Source organism: Cajanus cajan, chromosome 10 (genome assembly GCF_000230855.2).
Source record: "Cajanus cajan strain Asha chromosome 10, NIPB_CcT2T_4, whole genome shotgun sequence".
In the NCBI taxonomy this organism is placed as follows: Eukaryota; Viridiplantae; Streptophyta; class Magnoliopsida; order Fabales; family Fabaceae; genus Cajanus; species Cajanus cajan.
The window spans coordinates 40,914,120-40,933,619 of NC_138526.1; the positions used below are offsets into that span (position 1 = coordinate 40,914,120).

The window sequence follows — 19,500 nt, forward strand, 5'->3', positions numbered from 1 at the left end:
TTATTGTTGATTTGGAGTTGTTTTAATAAATAATATTTTATATAAATGATATTATATTACTATTGATACTATTTAATATACCTAAATTTTATTTTTATGTTGCTTAATTATATGATTTAGCTATATGTTAAAAATAATGTTGCACAAATGACAGTAGTAATATAACTATTATTATTATTATTATTATTATTATTATTATTATTATTATTATTATTATTATTATCACCATTATTATCATATGTAGTATTTATTATTTCCATTGATGATATTCACCATTATCATATCAGTGATAATTACAAAAAAATGAAAATGTGATAATAAAAATTATATAAATAAATAATAGTGATGTTAATAATTATGAAAGAAATAATAGTAATAATTTATATAAAAAATATTTATAATTAATATTTAATTTTAATTATTGATTATTTTTATCAATAATTTAATAGTTATAATTTAATTTTCTTATTATTTATGTTGGCCTTCTCACACCGAACATCTTAGATGCCTGCATATACTGCAATTATTCATCTCGTTGTCTGAAATCCAAATAAGAGATACCGAATCTCATATTTCTCTTCCTAAATTTTGAGCCTTTTCCCCCTTATTAAAGTTTTTTTCATTTAACCAATGCAAATCCAATATAGTAGAGAAAGTTGTTAATCAATATTAGAATTTCCGGTAAAAAGAGGTTTCTACGTTTTTTGTCATATTGTGTTTTAAATTTGTCTCCCAAAAAAATATTTATAAGAAACAATATAAGAAATCACTTCAACTTTTTCTTCTTCTTTTTATGTATAATAAAAAGGTGTATTTTTTTTTCATCGTGTCAAACTCTTATAAAGATAAATTTATATTTTTAGTCACAACTCCATCTTCAATTTGGTATTGAAACCATATATTTGGTTAAAGACTTTACAACTTAAGGGTTGAAATATTTTCACTCATAACTTCTATAACATCTAGACATACTTTTATTTAATATAGCTATTTTAACTTATATATATAGAGAGAGGATTATATTAAATATTTTCAATTCAATTATCTAGCTTATTATTTTTCAATTATCAAACATGTAGATCAAATAATACTAGATATATTATTTCATTTAAAATTAGTGGTTGTTAAATATTTGAAATATGGCTTTTTCATTCGTAATAATTTGTCTCCTATGAAACATGTGTTTGGTAAGTTATTTTAGTAGTTTATAAGAGTTTTAACACCCTCAAATTTAACATCTCAATTTTAAAATGTTTGTCCGTTTTTAGTATTAATGATTAATTCCACAAATCAATACAAGACTTTTCAGCATATTTTGTCTTCACTTATATATTTTGGAAAATTTCCCAAAATGTCACTCATTTTTAAATGTCAAACACGTTTAACTATAAAGTTCTTATGTGATGAAATACCAAAAAGTAAATACATCTTATTAGTATAAGTAGTAAAGATTAATTTATTTTAATTATTCTTAACTATACAATCTCATACATGTATAATCTTTAGATTTCTCTCATTCTGATGTGTTAGGAATGTTATAAAAGCAATAACCATGATAATTGCTTAAATGTTTATCTTATTTTATTTTATTAGGTTTCGCATTGTCATATGGAGTTGAAGAACCTTAAGAAACTAGTGTTGGATGTAATGAGTGCATGGAATCATAGACAAAGGACTGATTTCGTCATAATAATCTAGAGTATGAGTGGTCTAATAGGAATATGAAGTTATGAGAAGGAGCTAAATGGGATGCATATGTAGTGTTGTACAAAGCCAAAGGATGTCTGGTGAAATATTAATGGATTCAGGCTTGTGAATAAAAAAATATTCTATCAACTACGGTAGTAGTTCAGCAACGAGACCAAAGGAAGGACCCTACAAATGGGTTGCTTAAATGTAACAAATTAAGATGCAGATTTGTTCAAGGATATGAATTCCTTTAGAGTTGTTTTTTGCGTTCGAAACCATACAGGTCGTTCATTATGACAGGAACTAAAGTGTTTTAATTTGTCCATGAACCTCATGAGTGTGAAGCGATCACGATGAAGGAAGCTTTGAGCATGGTTAAGGAGCTTGGCTTGGAGAACGTAATATTTGAAATTTACTATCGACATGTAGTGAGCAATATAAACAAGGCTGTGATTTCAAAGGTTACTATACCTTTATGTCTTCTTTAATAAATTTTAATAGAATTGTGTTCAGTCTATTTTTATATATATAAAAAAAAGTATGACATTTTCACATTGCATTTAATGAATCCGCAACACATTTTTATTCCAATCAATGGTTAGATTTAATTTTAAGCAATTATTAAGATCCTCACATTTTTATATATATTTGTTTTATTGAAGCAATTCACTGAAATAATATTTCATTGTAAGCAACTGTACCTAATTATATTGATATGGTGCTTAAAATTAAGCAACGCACAATGCCACCTATTTTATCTCCACTTGAAAAAGAAAAAAAAAAAAGATACAGTATTTTAAAATACTTTGGAGATATAACTATTGTGGATGTTTTAAATTACTTTGACTAGCTCATCAACTAGTTTGGCCAAAATTATACTATAAATGAAAATTTGCTTATTTTAAAAATTATTTTCTGTATGAAAATTAATAAAAAAAAATAAATACCAAAATTTTAACAATTATCAAATAAAACTAAAAAAAATTATACATTGAATATTTTTTATATAATAACTTCTCCGATATACTTATAGATGAAAATCTTTTTACATGAAAAAAAATTCTATATAAAAGTCTAACGAAAAGAAATCATGAATTAGTTTTTTAAGAATTATCAAACAAAACTATAAAAAAAAATCATATTTAACATTTTTTACATAATCAGAAAAATAACCATCTCCAAACGTACTCTTGAAAAAACATAATCCAATCAATCATGATCCGAAAGTGTGCGGTTGAATGTGGACATGTGAAATTGTGAATGTCGAGACATGTACTGAGTTCATAACATTTGGCAACCATGCACGCAATTCGTAACATTTGGCAACCATGCAAGGATACTTATAATAATGCATGTTGTATAAATATTTATAAACATAATATATTTATTGGTTCAAAATTTGAATAATAAAAGAAAATAAATAAAATAAAGTTTGATGGAAATCATGCGGCCGTTGATATATGAATTCGTACCTTTTTGTTGAATTTCTTTTTTCTTGGTACTAAAATTTCTGTTAAAAGAAAAAACTTGACTAAATTACCTGGTTTTAACACAGATATCTTATTATCTTTTATATATATATATATATATAATTACTTTAATATATCAATAATTTATTTAGCTGCACCATGCAACCAGTAGTATAAGGAGAGAATCAATTGATTATAGGCCATAGCCACATCTAATCTAATTGACACTTGGTATATAAAGGTCTCCACTAGGGTGTTGTTTAGTTTATTGGTAGCAAGAGGAGAAAAAAAATGGAGGAAGCACTTGAGACGATGATGAACAAAGTTCAAATTTCTTCTTCTCCTGCAACATACTGTGTTACTGGAGGCAAAGGTTATCTTGGTTCATGGCTTGTGGAGACTCTTCTTGAAAGAGGCTACATTGTTCATGCCACTGTTAGAGATCCTGGTTAGTGACCCTTTAACTACTTTCTTTTGGTCTTCCTTCTCTTTTTAAATTCGTATTTATTCTATTTTTATCATGTCATTTATTACATTTATATTTATTTTTATACTTTTTTTCATTTTTCTTTCAATCACTCTTCTTACAACTAAGATCCCCCACCAAAATGGGGTGATGGATCTTGAGTATTTCCCTTGAGAAAATATTGTATCAGTTAATAATAATTATCTATAAATGTTTTGACTTTATCTTGTTTTAATAATTTAATGTACCAGAAAAGTCGCTACACTTTCTGCCACTGTGGAAGGGAAATGACCGATTGAGAATTTTCAAAGCGGATTTGAATGAAGAAGGAAGTTTCGATGAGGCCGTGAAAGGTTGTGATGGCGTTTTTCATGTTGCAGCTTCAAAGGAATATAAGGTGGATGAGACAGAAAACATTGGTAATGTCATCATCTATGCTTTTTCAACCAAATTTCGAAGTACATAAAGTTTATAAGCGTTTTTAAGAATTTTTTTTATTAAAAATAAAGCATATTTTTTATAATAAAAATATTCTAAAAAAAAATACTTCTAATTTTATGTCCAAACAGATTTTATCACACTTAAATTAAACTTGTATCATGTGTTGAACTTGCAGAGGCTTATGTTCAAGCAAATATAATTGATCCTGCAATCAAAGGAACCATAAACGTTCTAAAGTCCTGCTTGAATTCCAATTCTGTGAAAAGGGTTGTTTACACATCTTCAATGAGTACCATGAGTGCTAAAGACAGCAATGGGAAGTGGAAACCTGTTGTTGATGAATCTTGCCAAATCCAAACTGAACATATGGTGAAAACACAACCAATTGGGTGGGTAAGTAATGCTTTCCCTGACTAGCTTTTTTTTTTTTTTCTTTTGCACAAAAAATATGAGATTAGAAATTTGAGTTTATTTGTATATAAGTTATAATTGTTTTTCAGAGTTTCTCTATTGAAAAATGATAGTATTTTTTTATAAGAAAATTTTTAAAATCCCTTTTAAACTTATATCTAAATAGATTTTTAGAATTTTGTGCAAACTATTAGAAATTTTTACCACTAGATTGACTTTAGCGAGTTCTTTCCCTGACTATCTTGCATTTGTATAGTGTGTGCTTCCTTTTGAGAGTTTCTTTCACTGTGGCAGGTTTATGCACTTTCAAAGCATCTAACAGAAGAGGCAGCATTTAAGTTTGCTAAAGAGAATGGCATTGACCTTGTGTCAGTCATAACAACCGCTGTTGCAGGCCAATTCTTCACTGCTAATAACGTACCACCAAGTGTTAAAGTCCTACTGTCACCATTAACAGGTTATTTAAGCCTTCAATGTATGTATATATAATTGGTACAATGTTGTTCATCTAGAGCCATTAAAAAATATCAACATATGTGGAAACTACTAGTTGTCTCATTCGTGCAAGAAAGGAAAAAATGAATGATATATTACTATATATAATAACAATGTGACTCTTTCAAGTGAAAGTAGTTTAGGTTATTTACCATGTCATTGTGTTTGACCATATTGACCTTGCATGAATAGGTGAACCTGAGTTCTTCAAGCTACTATCTTCTGTAAATGCACGAATGGGGTCAATTTCTGCTGTTCACATTGAAGATATATGCAGTGCACACATATTCCTAATGGAGCATTCTAAAGCAGAAGGTCGATACATATGTAGCAGCCAATGTTTTCCGATCTCTATGTTGGCTAATCTTCTTGCCAAAGAGTATTCCTACTCAAACAAGAAAAAGTACTGTTCTTCCCTTTAAACTTTTTTTTTTGTTTTTTCAATTTCTTATGTTATTTTTATATACACATGCAGGATTGCTGAGAAAAATTGTGATAAAGTTCCTTCTGACATTTCCTCAAAGAAATTAAAAGATTTGGGTTTTTGCTACAAGTATGGGCTTGAAGATATAATCCATCAGACAATTATTTGTTGCCAAGATTATGGTTATTTACCTCCAATTATACAATAGTTTTTCAAAACTGTTGTACATGATTTTAAGACTTGTCTTGTTCTATGATCACAAAAAAATAAATGAAGTCATATTTTCAAAGTTATTTCCACAACTTTCAAGGTCACAGTAACTTTCAAGGCTCGGAACACTCCTCAATTACTTAAATGTCTGAATAACACATTACACATCACAACATATATATGATATTTCATAAATAGTGCTTTATTTGATTATAAATACATTTATTTTTTACCTAATTTTGTCATTAATAAAATGATAAATGAAATAAACAATCAACATATTAATTAATCATTATAAATACATCTACCAATTGAATCATAGGTGTAGATAACACCTCGAATTTATAATTGCTTGCAAAGTTTGTAGTACGCGCATAATTACACAAATGTTAAAATATCATGTCTTAGTATATGTTGCTTCGAAAATATTTGGTTTGATTTCAAACCATATTTATTTTCTACCTAATTCTGTCATTAATAGTATAATAAATTAAATAACTAATCTACATTTATCACACATGTCAATTTCACAGTAGCTTTCATTTAGAGTACATGTTTGAATTATATAAAATTTCAAATAAGATATTTCAATATACGATGCTTGATAATTATTTAGTTCGATTATAAATTTTATTCATTTATTTTTACCTAATTTCATCATTAATAATATAATAAATGAAATAAAAAAATTAATATTAACCACATGACAAAATAAACTATTAGCAATAACTACATTTTATTATATACATTCAAACTTTGAATATAAAATTATTTAAACATATATGAATATTAATTCACAGTCATTTTTACACACACGTATATGTGTGTAAAATTAAGAATACATTAAAAGTATTAAAAATATATATATATATATATATATATATATATATATATATATATATATATATATATATATATATATATATATATATATATATATATATATATAAAGTTGTATATTATACATTAACATGTGCGTAGAAGACTTCAATTATTAGATATACTCAATATTGTTTGTGAGCTTTTGAGATGAAACTAGATTAGATAATAACAAATTTCAGGAAAGATCATATATGTAAAACAATTGATGAGTTGTTTTAACAACATCATTTTAATTTACATAGTTTTCAAGGTTGTTTCATGATTTTTTTTTATATTTTTTTTTTGTAATTTTATGAATGTAAAGGTGGTCCTCAGTGTATAGAAAAGGAAAAAGATTTTTGGACAGATAATAAGTGTTTACACCCGTGAGATCATTAAAAACGATTATCTCGTTATTTTTTTTATTCTTAAAGACGTACATTTAAATAAATGTATAAAATTTAAATAACTTTAAAAATCATTATTATACTCTTAAAAAAAGCATGATATTCTATTTTTCATTCATTAGTATTATTTTCTCAAACAATTTATTTTATTATTCAAAACATATTTGTATTATTAAAAAGAAGAAGAATAATATATTATTATCATTATGTAGAAAAATTATTGTTATTATATCTTTTCCTTTTATCTTGACAATATTGATCTTCCTAATCTTATGTATTTGTAAGTAAAATAGAGAGTTGGAGTTATGTAGTTCTTTAGTAGAAAATGTTTTGTATGTTAAAATTTTGTAATTTAAATTTTAAAATATTTTTAATTCTAGCTAGAAATATGTTTAAGTTGGTTATCATTATTTTTTATATATAGCTTTTGAAATAACCAAATCAAATCAGAAGAGCATATTTAAAGTCGTTTATACTAAGTTGTCATTATATTATATATATTTTTCATATTTTAAACGTAAACTTATCATTGGGTTTCTAAATTTTTAAAGAATTAATTAGTTAATTTCCTAAACTAAAAAAAGTTTTTATTAAATCCATTCTTTTTATAATTTAGTCTCCAACAGTTAGAAGTTTGTTAACAATCAATAAATTGGACATGATAATTTTTAGTAATGCTACATGGAAAACAATAATCACAACATTACTTTTATATCTATTTATCTTTAGTACTTTATTTATTATTGAAAGAAAAATTTATTAATGATAAAGAGATAAACACAAAAATAATATTGTTATCTAAATTGATGTATAATTTTTTGTTGTACATGTAACATTACTCAATATTTTTTATCTCATCATATCTAGAACCCAACATTACATTATCATTTCAGGATTAAATATATTTTAAGTTTTTAAACTTTAGCTAATTTTCACTTTTAATCATTGAACAAATTTTATGTTGTTTTAGTCCTTAAAATTCTTTTTCATGCATGAACAAAAACTTGACACCACACACAGGAACCAAAATATTAACCAAAGAAAAAGTGTTCCGCGATTAAAAGTAGAAATCAGTAAAGTTCATAAACTAAAACTAATAAAAAAAAAATTATTCATGATCTAAAAATGAAAATTGTAAAAATTTAAAGACAGAAAAAACATATTTAATCCTTTATTTCATGTAATCATTCATGTATATAACAATTTAATACCTATAAATGATGTATTAACCCAAAGAAAAATAATACTAGAATGTGTTGTTTGTTGGTTCCTTGATGTATATATATATAGGACTTGGTGGTTTAGGGTCGAGAGAGAGGTGCAATAATTCTTCTACTGCACATGGCTATGTGATGATGGAGAAAAGTTGTTGTACGTGCATGGTGAGTTATTCTGGAGTATGAAAGATGGTGAGTACTGAGTAGTGACTGACTGGTGAGGCTTTATCATATCTTAGTATGCAAGCATGGAGAGGTTGGTCATGTTTCCACTGGACACTGTTGGACCATAAACACCTAAAAGAAAAGAATAATGTGAAAGATCACTAATGCTTAATCCCAAAATGGACATGCACCATTTCTTTCTTTTTTAATTTTATGATTTTGAAAAAGAAAAATTAAAGTCAGTTTTCTTCAGTTTTGCTTATCCTTTTTTTCTTCTTCTTCATTTTAGTATCCTTTTTAATTTTTTTATTTTAGTTTTTTAAACAAAAAATGAGTGTTCAGACATACAGGACAGATATACCAAGGGACTCGGGGGCCTCGGTCCCCCTAAATTTTTTTATGATCTCATTTTTTTAATATATATATATATATATATATAATTAAATATTTTTTATTTAAACTTTAATGATAAATAACAGTATTCAAGTGTTATATTTTTTATAAAGTATTTTATTTTATTTTTATAATATTAATTCATCGTGAGATAATAAGATTTTTTTCTCTTTTTAGATAAATTTATTATTTTCCTTTTATAATATTTATTGTATAATTATATATTTTATTTACTTAGAAAAATTATTCTATATTATTAATATTTTAATAATCTATTATTATTTAGGAAAAAATGATATATATATATATATATATATATATATATATATAATAGATTAGATCGATTAGAATAAGGTACGATTCACACATAATCAACTACTTTTTTTTAAAGATTTTTGGAGATGACAAATGATTAACAATCAAATCTTGCACCCTATTAATATTCCTTTTACATTGATTACATTTTTTTTCTTCTACTTTTTAACAATTTTAAAATAAGATATTTTTCAAAATTTATTGATTATTATTGTTCTAAAATATAAAACAATGAGTAACATAATTTATTCTGATTTAAAATATTTTTAGAATACAATTAATAAGTATTTTGTGTAAAAAAATTATAATTAATATAGCCAAATTTTATTATAAATTCATGATTTTTCTTTTGCAAGTGAATCTAATTATTAATATTTATGATTTATATATTTTAAAAAATATTTAATACTTTTTATAATTTTTTTTTATTTAGCCCCTTACTTATAACCTGCCCCGTCCCTTCACGTATATAAAAATGATGTGTTCGATTATCACTGTGAGAGTTTTTTTTAATCAGCAGTAGACACAGTACAACAAACAGTATTAGTCTCTATCTTAGTGAATTAAAGAATATATGTGGTAGGAGATATTTTTTTTTTTAATTATAATATCAGCTCATAAAGTCAAGATGAGGAGTAGAAACTTTTCAACATAATCTTGAATCCTATAACAATTGATTGCACATATATGCGAGGGTATTGGATGATTCCATGCCTCGCCAACGACTATAATAACAAAATGGCACAGATGTTCATAGTATCTAATTCTATAAACGCAATTAATAAAAAAGTAAACACCAAATTAATATATAAGTTTAAAGCAGATCTTATTATCTTTTTTAATGTTATTTTAATAAGATAATAATTAGTTTATTCAGCTAGCTGTACCATGCAACCAATAGTTTAAAGAGAGCACCAATTGTTAAATGGGCATAGCCACATCTAATTGGCACTTGGGAAAGGTCTCAACTAGAAGAGAAAGAAGAGGAGAAAAAAATGGAGGAAGCACTTGAGACGATGAAGAACAAAGGTCAAATTTCTTCTTCTCCTGCAACATACTGTGTAACTGGAGGCACAGGTTATATTGGTTCATGGCTTGTGGAGACTCTTCTTGAAAGAGGTTACACTGTTCATGCCACTGTTAGAGATCCTGGTTAGTAACCCTTTTAATTGTTAACTACACTTTTATGTTTTGAATCCTTGTTCTCTTTTTGAGCTCGTATTTATTTCATTTTATATTACATCATTTATCATTTTTTCAATTTTATTTTTTCTTTCTATCACTCTTCTCACTGCTTAGATTCACTCCAAAATGGGGTGATGGATCTTGAGCATCTGCCTCTTGTTTCAGCATGCATGTCAGAGTTTAAGAATTAAGAAGAAAATTAATGGTTATGATTTTTTTTTATTATTATTAAAGAGTATTCCCCGCTCGATAATGGGACAGACATCAAATAGATCTTCTATCAATTTTATTTTGTTTTTGCATTATCACATATATATTTGTGCTGTGCATGCTTTGTGTTCAATTAATTAACAGTTTTCTCCTTTTTGAATCTTGTGCTTCTAAATTTTCAGTACGTATGATGATTCTGAAGCCTTGATTTGTGTAGCCGTTTTCTTTATCATTTTGGTAGTGATAAAAATTAGATAAGGTTTAATGAGAAGTTATTGCAATCACAAATAATACTAATAAACTGAACACAAAATGATCGGAAAAGTATGCAAAGTCAACAATAAGTTAATTCTCCCTTTAACTTATATAAAAATAATAATCAGTTTCACACGGATTATAATTTTTTTATTAAATATATCCAATTTTCAAGATTTCACATTATATATATATATGAGGAAGGTTCAAACGACACCGGTGTAACTTTTACTAAGTGTTACACCGCTCAATAACTTTATGTTAAATATGAATTTTGTAAATTCAACCGTTAGATTGAAAGTTTATATCACTTTATATGTGTATATCAAATTTTGTTAAAAACGAACAACAACTTGAGGGTAATAAAATGTTCATATTTTAGTATATTTTGAAATAAATATATTACGTCAATTTTGTTTTATACGAATGAAGTATCAAATCATCTTGGATTAATATAAAATTTTGTATATATGATCTAAGAGGAAAGAACTTTTAATCTAACGGTTGAATTTACAAAATTCATATTTAATATAAAGTTATTGAGCGGTGTAACACTTAGTAAAAGTTACACCGGTGTCGTTTGAACCCTCCTCTATATATATATATATATATATATATATATATATATATATGGGGAATGCTAATATACTCCCACTTAATTTTTAGTGGGAGTATGTTAGTAACTTACACCAAAACTTTAGGACAAAAAAATCACTCATTTCTTTTAATTTAGTTAATTCGTACAAAAAATATTATAGTAATTTAATTTAATTTAAAAAAAAATAAATATTTTTTCTCTCTTATTAACTTCATTCATTAAGTCATTTCTTTTTTTTATTAATTAATTTTTATTTGTTCAGAGAGAAAGGGGAAAGACATCATGAGAGATGAGAGAAAAATGAGTTAAAGAAAGAATTTAATAGGAGAGATAAATAAGTTAGAGAAAGAATTTAATAGAAAAGATAAATGAGTTGGAGAAGGAATTTAATAGGAAAGAGGAATGACTTAGTGAAATAGATTAATAAGAGAGAAAATATTTAATTTTTATTTAAAATTAAATTAAATTACTATAATATCCTTTATATAAATTAACTAAATCAAAAGAAATGAGTGGTTTTTTGTCATAAAATTTTGGTGTAAGTTGCTAACATACTCCCACTAAAAAATAGGTGGGAGTATATTAGCATTCCCCTATATATATATATATATATATATATATATATATATATATATATGAGAGTTATAATAATATCGGTATAACTTTTACTAAGTATTACACCGCTCAATAACTTTATATTAAATGTGAATTTTGTAAATCCAACCGTTAGATTGAAAGCTCTTTACTCTTAAATCATATATACAAAAATTTATATTAATTCAAGATGATTTGATACTTCATTCTTATAAAAACAAAGTTGACGTAATATATTTATTTCAAATTATATTAAAATATGAACACTTTGATTACCTTCAAGTTGTTGTTCAATTTTAACAAAATTTGACATACACATATAAAGTGATATGAACTTTCAATCTAACGGTTGGATTTACAAAATTCACATTTAATATGAAGTTATTGAGTAATGTAATATTTAGTAAAAGTTACACCGATATAATTATAACATATATATATATATATATTGAGGAGAGTTCAAACGACACCGGTATAACTTTTACTAAGTGTTACACCGCTCAATAACTTTATATTAAATGTGAATTTTGTAAATTCAACCGTTAGATGGAAAGTTCATATCTCTTAGATCATATATGTCAAATTTTGTTAAAATTGAACAACAACTTGAAGGTAATCAAAGTGTTCATATTTTAGTATATTTTGAAATGTATATATTACGTCAATTTTGTTTTATGAGAATGAAGTATCAAATCATCTTAGATTAATATAAAATTTGATATATATGATCTAAGAGATATGAACTTTCAATCTAACGGTTGGATTTACAAAATTCACATTTAATATAAAGTTATTGAGCGGTGTAACACTTAGTTAAAGTTACACTAGTGTCGTTTGAACCCTCCTCATATATATTTGTGAACTAAAATATTCTCAATTGTGATCATAATAGATAATGTTTTTATTTATTAGCATAAGAATCAAATTGGTTGTACAAGACGATTTGTATTCTTTAATTAAGATGTCAAGAGTTTGAATTCTAATCTTAAATATAAAATAAATTATGTTGAGGAATATTTACTTTGTGTACATTCACAGTCTCTAGTAAAGATTAGTCACTTCTTTTGAATATTTTTATACTGATATCATGATTATCTAAAAATAATTATTATTGTAAAAGTATTTTTAAATTAAAAATATTACATAAATTTAATTTAATTGAAATTTGTTTATACTTCAGTCTAAAAAATTTAAACATTTTTTACTTATATAAAAATTCATAAGAGGTACTAGTGTAATTATTGTGAAAACTTGTAGTTATCTTGATTTAGGGTAAAAAAAAATTATCAATAAATCTTTTTTATAACAAAGATAGTAAAATTGATCACCAGTCTTCAAGCATCTTATAAAGATCTGTCAGGTCAATACATTTGGTATAGTTACTACACAATGGAATTAATAAAATAGGATTTAACTATCTTAGGATTATCATGCAATAGTCACTTTGTTAGATATGTATGCAATATATGTATATGGCATAAAACTTAATACATTTTTGGGCATCAATTGGAAAGCATAAATCTCCTTACGAGGTTACATATATACCTTGCACATATATATAATCTACATTGACTACATCACTGTGTGCAAAATAAACCTATTTGTTGGTCAAGTACTGTCTACACAAACAAGCTACACAAGAGTAGCATCTCCAAAATTGAGTCATAACATGACCCTTCATCAGAATACACAAGCTAACTTGCTAATCTTATCCTACTCTCATACCAAGTATGATTATTATAGTTCTAACCACAAGGAAAAGAAAGTGTAAACTTGTGAAAAGAATTGATATAGTACGTAGTCATAACAATAACTTACAACTTTTCAACATAGTCAACTTCATTAATATTAAAGGAATCCCATATGACAACATTCAACTTATGAAAGACATCATCACATCAACATCTCAACAACTTGTAACACAACATCAATATCATCATAAACATCTTATCAACATTAGCTCAATCAACATAAACAACAACAATAAATCACTAATGCATCGTCACGTATGTCAACTACAAAGATCTCCAATAATAGAGGTAAATAGTTTAAGTGGTTAGACCTTATTGAATCACATTTGATTTATCATAACCAGATCAAGTATAAACAACATTACGCCTCAAAGAGCATAAAGTATACAACTTAGATTCGATTTCTTAGGTTTTTCCACTAGGAAGTCTAGTACTATTATCATGGTAGAATAACTTAGATATAAGCCTACCATGACATTAGCTTGCAACATTTAGCCTTCTATGACATTAGCCCACCAACTATCCTCCAAATACTACATTTTTCTAACACTCAGTTAGGGACTAAGTCTCCAACCTTATACTTTACTCGATTGGTTATGTTTTACATGTATACCTCGATCTTGTCCACAAACAAATTTTCACATAAAACCTAAAGGATACAACTTAGCATAACTACCTATTTAAAAGTCAACTTACTTATTAAAGGATTCTCCACTTGAGCTCTTGGAGCACTACAACTTATATACATACAATAAAAGATTTTAATTTCTAAAAACAACTTTTACTCTTCTCTAATTTTTATGTGTCTCAACAAATGTATCTACACCACATGCCTATTAGTTTAACAATTTGATCAACTATAGTATCATACAACTTCACAGCTTAATCATCTATTAACTTACAACTCAGCAACATAACATCATTATATAGTATTTCAACTTAAACATAATGATTTATCATCATACAGCTTAAACATCATTTTCCCACTATAAATCTCTTAAAACATCATGTTTTTATCAAGCAACTCATGCTTGGTGCCATCTCCTTGGCTCCCAATGCTATTGAGAGAGGGGGTTTCTTATCTTGTCCACATCTAACACCAAACTACATGTGCCTAACGTGGTTGGGGTAGAGAGCCTCCCACTTTCTTGCACCTGACGTGGCAAAATTGAAGCTCGACCCCAATTCAGTAGAGGGTCTCTGCTTGATTCACGTTTGATGTCACTCCATTGCGCTTGACGCCATTCAATTTAACATTCAATGTGACCAAGTTAGTGACGATTCTCTCTCATCACACCTAGCACCACCAATATTGTACTTCGCACGAGTGAGATATAATGCTCTTGGCTTAAGCCATGCCTAATGCTCTAAAGGTGTGCTCGACATGATGATAAGTTCTACACTTCAAAGAAACTCATTTTCATCCAATCCACCTAAAACTTAAAATTCTATCAACATGCAATACAACATATAAACAACATGCCAAGCTTATTTCTATCATTAAAAACAACATGCATCTATCATGAATCAAGAATCATGCAACCCTATTCAAAACCACTTCAAGGAAACAATACACCATAATTTGACTTCTCATAAATTCATATAGAAATCAACTACTCAAAGATGATTCTAGACAACAACAACACTTATACTTTAATAATTTCAATTTAACAAGTTTCCTTTACCTTTTGTCGATCAACCGAGAAGAGAAGAACAAAAATCACATGACTCCAACTTTAGATTCTTGGCTTCACAAGTTTTGAATCACTAATCGATCACCTTGGATTAATTGTAAGAAAGGGAGAAGGAAGGATTTTTTGTAAAAAGGAGAGAAGAATGTTTTGAGCTCCAAAGAATTTCTATCTAACTTCTCTCTAAAATTTCTTAAAACTTAAATTTATGAGATTCATGTTTTAAGAAAAACTCTGTATACCTTTCCTTAATTGAACTGAGTGAACCAAGCCTGAGACATCTTAGAAACAACCAAACTCTCAAGATTCCTTGATCACTAGAGTTCTCAAACAACATACTGATAATGAATTATAACAAATCATATATTACATATAATTAAATTAAACACCTCAAATTTAGTGATGTTACACATATGATCATCTTAAGTAATTAAATAGATTCGTGAATGAAAATTAAAGTTGTTATATATGAAATATGAAGTTAAACATGAAATTTTTGCCAAACATATATATACATACATACAAGTACTATAGTGTTTTACTCATTAGGCAAAAATATTAGAAAAAAATGTTAAACTTTCTTCAAATTTTTTTGAAAATAAAGTTTATATTTTTAACTTATCAATGTAAACAATTGTTTTTGTTAATTATTAGACATAAATATTCAATAAAAAAATTTATTAAATAATTAATAAATATTATTTCTCTCTTTTAATATATATCTCCTGATCTCAAATGTTATTTTCTTACAATAATCTTTTAAAGTAATACAATGATTGATTAAGAGACACAAATGATAGAAGAAAAATAAATTGCATAAAATTTATCTAATAATAAAAAATATATTACTACCCAAGTTAATGATATAACTTTTTTTTAGGGGAAGTTAATGATATAACTTAAACTCAGTAAATTTAACTAGCCACCCACCAACTATGCGAAAGGGTTAATTACTCTTCGTACCTTTTTTTTTTGGGGGTATATAGTTACTCTCTTCTTCTTTTTTTTTTGTTACATCACTTACATGCTACATTACTCTTTGTACTTGGTATTAGTAAGCATTTTTTTTACTCAATTAATTGTTTTTAGTGGCTAAAATAAACATTTTTTAACCAATGACCAAAATAAATATAATTACTTAACGTATATAATAACTATGATAAATAAAAATCAAATTAGATAACAATAAATTCTTTCATTAAAGAAAAGTTTTTAAAACACTCATATAAAATAGTGTTTGTATACAATGTTGATATTTAATAAAAAAATTATTGAAAAAAACATGTATTTAATCTTTTGATAATTTAAAACTTTAGTATCTGTAGTAAGAAAAGCATTACAAAATTTATGATTATTTAATTAAAATAAAATAAAAGCAGGGGAGAAACTTCCTAGCTCATACACAATTTAAAAACATTAAATTTTACAAAATTTAAGACATATTTAATATTTACTTTTTTTAAAGCGATTGAATAATATGTCGAAAAGCTGTAAGACCCAAACAAAATGGCCTCCATGAGTTATTAAGGTCTGGAATTGGGCTGAGTAGTGACTCTACTAGGGCCCTATTTAAAAGCCCATAACTTCTACTCCAGTCTTTCTTTTTACTTTGTGTAAACGAAAATGCTCATTGTAGCATTTATTTCTTATAATATTTCCAGTCTTAGCTAATATAAATAAATAAAAAATAAAAAAATTCAACCAGCATTTTATGACTTCATTCCATAATTTAGAAGCAGAAAAAAATAGACAAGTGCAGAAAAATAATTAACAGGATGATTTGCTTAAGTTAATAGAATTGCAATAAGGTATTCTGATACGATTAAGGGTAAAACAAAACGAATTTCATCAATCACACAAATGTTGAACACTCAATATTTCATATTCACATAAGTTGAATTCTGTCTTAAAATACTGTATCAATTAATAATTATCTATAAATGTTTGACTTTATCTTGTTTCAATAATTTGATGTACCAGAAAAGTCACTACACCTGCTGTCTTTGTGGACAAGAGGTGACCGATTGAGAATTTTCAAAGCGGATTTGAATGAAGAAGGAAGTTTCGATGAGGCTGTGAAAGGCTGTGATGGCGTTTTTCATGTTGCAGCTTCAATGGAATTCAATGTGGTTGAGAAAGAAAACATTGGTAATGTCATCACCATTGCTTACAATGAAACTTTGAAGTACACATAGCTTATGGCACTATAATAGTTTAATTACACTTGTGCCCTGTGTTGAACATGCAGAGGCCTATGTTCAAGCAAATATAATTGATCCTGCAATAAAAGGAACCATAAACGTTCTAAAGTCCTGCTTGAATTCCAAATCTGTGAAAAGGGTTGTTTTCACATCTTCAATTAGTACCATGACTGCCAAAGACAACAATGGGAAGTGGAAACCTGTTGTTGATGAATCTTGCCAAATCCAAACTGAACATGTTGTGAAAACCAAAGCAAGTGGGTGGGTAAGTAATGCTTTCCCTTGGTAGCTTTTTTTGTAATGTACAATGATAATACTAAGGTTAGAACTTAGAATCTTATGCACACTATCCAAACACTCTGCTACTAGGCCGACTCTAGTAGGTTCTTTCCCTGGCTAGCTTGCATTTGTTTAGTGTGTTGCTTCCTTTTGAGAGCTTCTTCATTGTGGCAGGTTTATGCACTTTCAAAGCATCTAACAGAAGAGGCAACATTTAAGTTTGCTAAAGAGAATGGCATTGATCTTGTGTCAGTCATAACAACCACTGTTTCAGGCCCATTCTTCACTGCTAATGTACCATCAAGTATTAAAGTCCTATTGTCACCAATAACAGGTTATTTTTACCTTCAATGTATCTATTGGTATAATGTTATTCATCTAGAGCCACTAAAAAAAAAAAATCAATATATGTGTAAAGTGGAAACTACTGGTAGTAAAATTTTTGCTAGAAAGGAAAATGAATGATCTGTGGCTGTTTCAAGTGAAAGCCATATTACTAAAATTGGTAAGCATGAAAATTGGTTAGATGATATTCATCAAAGCGCATGAACTTTTTGTTTATTCTTAGAGCAGATATAAATTTAAGTATCTTGCATACTAAATTCTTCAAATGCATTGAATCTCGAGGCCTCATTATGCATCATAAAATAGATAGCATCAAACTTTTGTGCTAACATATCTACTTGAGTTATTTATCATGTCAATGTGTTTGATCATATTGATCTCGTATGAATAGGTGAACCTGAGTTCTTCAAGATATTATCTGCTGTAAATGCACGAATGGGATCGATCGCCTTAGTTCACATTGAAGATATATGCAGTGCGCACATATTCCTAATGGAGCATTCTAAAGCAGAAGGTCGATACATATGCAACAGCCAAAGTTGTCCAATGTCTATGTTGGTTAATCTTCTTGCCAAAGAGTATTCTTACTCAAATAAGAAAAGGTAACTTTCTTCCCTCTAAACTGTTTTTATTTTTATTTTTTTCAACTGTTTATGTTATTCTTATATACACATGCAGGATTTCTGAGAAAAATTATGATAAAGCTCCTTCTGAGATTTCCTCAAAGAAATTAAAAGATTTGGGTTTTTGTTACAAGCATGGGCTTGAAGATATAATCCGTCAGACAATTGTTTGTTGCCAAGATTATGGTTATTTACCTCCAATTAGACAATAGTCTTTAAAAACTGTTGTACATGATTTTAAAACTTTTGTATTGTTCAGTGATCACAAAAATAAATGAAGTCGTATTTACAAAGAAATTCCTTCTTGAATATTTTGTATATATTATTTATTCTTTAGTTCTATTTGGATAAACTTCTTCAACACAATCAGTCTATGCACTCTTATAGGGTAGCTCAAATGATTTTACCTTTTTATTTTATTCTCTCATAACTACTTACAAAGAAAATTATCCAAACAGAATATTAACCTTTTTCCGAGAATTCATAGTCATCATTGATGTTCAACAGCAGAGGCTTGGTCTAAAATTTGTATTGCACCAACCAGAAGGTGCTAATGAATTAAAAAACGTGACCACATTGTATATTGAAAAATAGAATCAGAGTCTATAATGGGAACCAACTTAGATGTCTGCATATAGGTAAATGCAATTCTAAAGATAGAGCTAAGTTCAATTCCTTATGAAATTCCAAGTGTGTGATTCAGCGGTAGGGGTTGATCCACGCTTAAGCAAGGTCAAGGGTTCGAATTCTGCCTTGTGTATGCAGCCGTGTTAATTCTTAGGGCTAGTTATCCCACTCTTTGAGG

At 27.1% G+C, this 19,500-nt stretch overlaps 2 protein-coding genes across 2 annotated transcripts; both read left to right on the forward strand.

Annotated features, from left to right (window-relative positions):
- Positions 1–3,316: 3,316 nt before the first annotated feature.
- Positions 3,317–5,752, forward strand: LOC109815083 (putative anthocyanidin reductase). Its single transcript, XM_020379677.2, has 6 exons — positions 3,317–3,606; positions 3,876–4,043; positions 4,241–4,458; positions 4,771–4,933; positions 5,164–5,374; positions 5,447–5,752. The coding sequence occupies exons 1-6, from the start codon at positions 3,450–3,452 to the stop codon at positions 5,601–5,603; spliced, it is 1,074 nt and encodes a 357-aa protein (XP_020235266.1). The 5' UTR covers positions 3,317–3,449; the 3' UTR covers positions 5,604–5,752.
- Positions 5,753–9,889: 4,137 nt separating this feature from the next.
- LOC109815084 (dihydroflavonol 4-reductase) lies at positions 9,890–19,037 on the forward strand. Its single transcript, XM_020379678.3, has 6 exons — positions 9,890–10,115; positions 17,228–17,395; positions 17,496–17,713; positions 17,902–18,061; positions 18,464–18,674; positions 18,751–19,037. Exons 1-6 carry the CDS (start codon positions 9,959–9,961, stop codon positions 18,905–18,907), a joined length of 1,071 nt encoding a protein of 356 aa, XP_020235267.1. The 5' UTR covers positions 9,890–9,958; the 3' UTR covers positions 18,908–19,037.
- The last annotated feature ends 463 nt before the right edge of the window (positions 19,038–19,500 follow it).